Source organism: Drosophila serrata, unplaced genomic scaffold (assembly GCF_035046125.1).
Source record: "Drosophila serrata isolate PLE 108 unplaced genomic scaffold, ASM3504612v1 contig_184, whole genome shotgun sequence".
NCBI lineage: Eukaryota > Metazoa > Arthropoda > Insecta > Diptera > Drosophilidae > Drosophila > Drosophila serrata.
The window spans coordinates 6,126,599-6,130,941 of NW_028257082.1; the positions used below are offsets into that span (position 1 = coordinate 6,126,599).

The following is a 4,343-nucleotide window of genomic DNA, read 5'->3' on the forward strand; positions in this document are numbered from 1 at the left end:
AGGGAGCAGCCCGTGTCCCGGATTTCCAGCTCCCAACACTTTGCTGCAGTTGCACTTCATCGGGTGACAAGTTTATTCAGCCTTAAACGACTCCATTTGTGGCCACATCCTTGTGTTCATGGTTGATTTGTTGACATATGCTGAGACTTTACTTGGTAAATTTCAGAGAAGAGAATTATTTGGCAGAACAAAGTTAAGATTCAATCGTTTCTGATTGTTTACACATAAACTTTTCATGCGAATTGTTACAGTTGTAGCAGATTTCTGGTATTTTCCTCTGCTCTTAACCATGACACTGGACTTGGGGAATTGTTTTTCACGCACCTTGCCACACTCGCACTTACCCCATGCAAGCGGCTGGCTTATCAGCGGCTTATCTTATCAGTCGCCGTGGAAGCCGCTGCCCGCTGCCTGCGGCCAGCAGGTGAGTAATTTTCCTCGGTCGCCCAGTATTAGACAAGCAGTTGCGCGGAGAGCCTACTAAAAAAAGCACAAAACTTTACAGAACTTAAAATTCCAGAGGAATTCCATAAATTTGACCTTTAGAGTGTACAATGCTGAGGGCGTGGCAGCAGCGGAGAGGCAGTCAAGTTCTAAAATAAAAGAGTCCTTGACTCAAATCCGCACTATTTACACCTCGCAGTGCCTACGATTTGTTTTCGGTTACGGTTGCGCTGCTCCAGTTTTGTGCCTCCGCTCCTCTCCTCTCCGGGAACAGATAAGATAAGTGCAGTGCAGCTCGAAAGGGGAAATACGAGTGATTAAAAAAATCCAGCAGGTGAATACTCAGTCATACATTGTGAGAGCACAAGCTGATAGTGACGTCATTAGTTAGGTTGTGGGAACCGTCGCAGTTTCTGAACTGCCTTTAAACAGAGGCCACAAGCCAAAAAAGGCCAAGAACCGAAAGGCAATGGAATTGCCTGCGCAATAGGGCTAAATTCAATCACCTTCCTTCGTCTGTCTTGCAGCCATGTGGATGGGCCTGGATCTGGTCAGCTTGCTGCTCCTGGCAACGATCTCCACCAGCTGGGCCGTGAACTGTCCCTGGCCCTGCCGCTGTGCCTGGGTGGTGGACAGCCTGTACGCGGATTGCTCGCGGCGGAGTCTCCACACCTTTCCCAACTTTGACGGGATTCCCGTGGAGCATCTGGATCTGTCCGGCAACCAGTTTAGCCAGTTCCCCACGCAATATGCGGACATCGACTCTCTGATCTACCTGGATCTCTCCAATAACCAGATCTCCGCCCTGGACGGTAAATCCCTGATAGGGTTCACCTCACTGAGGACCCTGCTGATGGGCAACAACTCGATTGGGTCCTGGGAGGCCCTCAGCCCCAACGAGGCCTTCAAGTATGCCCCGAGCCTGAAGCACCTGGGCCTCGATGGCAACCAGCTGGGCAGCTTCGGCAGTGGAGAGAGCTTCGAGCTGCTGACCAGTCAGTCCCTGACCGAGCTGGAGCTCTCCTCCTGCGGGATATCCGTCCTGGGTGGGGACCAGCTGATGAACCAGTTGCCGAATCTGGAGCGCCTCAATCTAGCCAACAATCAGCTGACTCAGATGGCGCCCTTGCCCTCGAGGAGCCTGCGCAGCCTCGACCTGAGCAACTGCAGCATTCAGCACTTGTCGGGCTTCTTCCTCGACTCCCTGCAGCATCTAGAGGCGCTGAATCTGTCCCGGAACACACAACTCCAGTTCGGCGGCCTTGTAGAGGATCCCGTCCTGACCTACGAGCTGCGCAAGCTGGATGTGTCCTACTGCAACCTGGACAGCATCGAGCTCAGCGGATTGCCGCAGCTCACGGAGCTGCGTCTGCGGGGAAACCTCCTGAGAATCGTTGATGCCACTAGTTTCGCCAACAACACCATGCTGGAGGTGCTGGATCTCTCGCAGAACGTGCTCCGCCTGCTGGGCCAAGATGTCTTTGCCAACCTGAAGAGACTGAAGCAGTTGAATCTGGCCTTCAACGAAATAGCCCGACTGGACAGGAACATTATCCGCAACAACGATGTGCTCGTGGAGCTAAATCTCAGCCGGAATGTGCTGCAGAAGCTGACGAGGATCGTGTCCAACTCGGTGCGCACCATCAACATGAGCTGGTGCGAAATCAGCTCTATAGAGAGCTCTGCTCTCTCGAGTCTCTCGGTTATCCAAAAGCTGGATTTGTCCAACAATCTGATTAGTGATTTCCCCACCTTTATGAGGTCGGAGACGCTGCAGCAATTGAATCTGGCCAACTGCAGGTGGGTGGAAGCAAGCTCTGAATTTAGAGGAGGTAAAAGGAATAATTGGAATTCTCTTTGCAGATTAACTACAGTGCGGAACAACACCTTCAGGGAGTTCCCCGAGCTGGCGGATCTCCATTTGAATGGCAACCGCCTGACGAGTCCCATTCCTCCCTATTACTTTGGCAGCAACAAGTTCCTGGATCAGCTCTGGCTGGGCGACAATCCCTGGATCTGTGACTGCCACAACCCGCTCTTTGTGGAGTTTTATGACTATCTAACCGCCAAGCCAGCCAAGGTGAGTTTCCCCCGGGATTCCTTTAAGATCCAGCGCCTTAAGGTCCCTTGTTTTCCCCCAGATCAAAGACAAGAATCACCTGCGTTGCGCTGCTCCTGCCATTTTCTACAACAAACTCTGGGAGTTTGCCTGCGCGGATGTGTGGATTCAGAATGCCAGGAGCAGCAGTGGCGGCGAGAAGGCCTGGTCCATTATAATGATCACCCTGCTCCTGCTGGGCGGCCTTATCCTGGCCTATGCCTGCCTGCAGAAGTTCCTGAAAAAACGCAAGATCAGGGACAATCACCGGGAGTATGCAGAGAACGATGATGAGCTAAGACGCATGTGGGTTTTATTCTTTCTCTTTGATTTATTAAACAATTTCCGTTAAACATCAAATACTCCCTCTCCTACAGACGTGATCTCAATGAGCGCATCCTCCTGGAAGATGCCACGCCGAGCATCCATCAGCAGCAGCAGGAGATCAGCCTGCTGCCCTCGTACGAGGATGCCCTGCGCATGCCCAAGCTGGTCAGGCCGGTCAAGTCGATGATGGACCTGTCGGGACCGGAGCGTGCCCGCAACTCCCGCAAGCTGCGTCGCTCCCAGACCCACGCCGAGGGCGAGGGCTCCCAGTCGGAGGCGGAGGACTCCAGCCTGCAGCTGGACAGCCGCCAGCGGTTCCGCAGCGTGGAGATGCTCTCCAACCGGGACAAGGAGCGCACCGCGCAGTACGGACCCTACCGCCGCACGGGCTACATGGAGTACAGCCAGTCGGGCAGCCGGCGCTTCAGCATCGAGGAGTCCCGCTTCCCGGCCGCCCACCTCAAGACCCAGAACTTGCAGAGCGCCGAGCAGATTGGCAACTTCCAGAGCTACGAGAACAGTCCCTACACGAAGCGCAAGCCCAAGATTGCCGAGATTCCGCCCTTCAAGCGCGTCAATATGGCGGCCGAGAGCGTGGAGTTCCTCACGGATCCCGAGTACGACGACGCCGTGGCCAGCAAGCCGGGCAGTCCGTTTGCCAAGAGGAAACCGAAGAAGTTACAGTCCCTCCCACCGCCGCCGCCCACCATGAAGGTCAGCGCCCAGGTCTACACGCTGCAGCCGAGTCCGGTCCTGGAGCTGGATCCCGCCATCGAGGACTACTTCAGTGCCGCCAAGAAGCAGGCCTCCTCGTCCACCATAGCCAGTGACTTCCAGGAGCTGCACGCCCCGGAGCTGCGGTCCCTGCCTGATGAGAACCGCTCGAGTGTGTCCCGCTCCCCGTCGGAGTCGGAGCACGACCTGGAACGGGCCAAGCGCCGGAAGCGGAAGAACTCGTCCAGCCGCCGGGTGAGCGGCAGCTTTACGGCGGCCAATGCCGGCAATGATGGCTCCTCCTCCTCCTCCGCCAGCGACTCGGAGCAGCGTGCCCGGGTGCACAGGCCCATGCGAGAGACCCTGTTCTAGGCGGAGCACCACACACCAACCATTCCCCCTGTTAGTTAGCATTTCCATAATAATTAATATTTAAACGCACCACCAAAAAAACAAACAAAATACAAAAGTACTATACCCACTTAATTGTCCACGAGTGTACATTTGAGTTGTTTTATACTTGGTTGTCGGACTTTTGAGTAAAAGCTTTGGTTGTCGGGAGACTTCGAAAAATGCAGTTCGAAGTCCCTGAAGTACAAAAACTGATCTAAAATTAGGTTTAAAAGGGTTCGAAAACTGGGTAAGAACGGGGGCGCCACTATATTTCAGTTAGGCAAACAGTTAAAAAAAGCTGCTCAAAATTACCCGCTCACCAAGGAGCTGCTCACTATATTTATTTTGATTGCATACTTTCAGGGGC

At 54.0% G+C, this 4,343-nt stretch overlaps 1 protein-coding gene across 3 annotated transcripts; it reads left to right on the forward strand.

The window, feature by feature from the left end:
• Positions 1-339: 339 nt before the first annotated feature.
• LOC110191305 (uncharacterized) lies at positions 340-4,069 on the forward strand. Of its 3 annotated transcripts, none has more exons than XM_020962120.2 (5): positions 340-424; positions 972-2,244; positions 2,308-2,524; positions 2,586-2,848; positions 2,920-4,069. In XM_020962120.2, exons 2-5 carry the CDS (start codon positions 974-976, stop codon positions 3,953-3,955), a joined length of 2,787 nt encoding a protein of 928 aa, XP_020817779.2. In that variant the 5' UTR covers positions 340-424; positions 972-973; the 3' UTR covers positions 3,956-4,069. The 3 variants fall into 3 exon arrangements, with proteins under 3 accessions (XP_020817779.2, XP_020817796.2, XP_020817788.2); XM_020962137.2 differs by having other exon boundaries at positions 384-778; XM_020962129.2 differs by lacking the exon at positions 340-424 and adding an exon at positions 448-778 and having other exon boundaries at positions 832-2,244.
• The last annotated feature ends 274 nt before the right edge of the window (positions 4,070-4,343 follow it).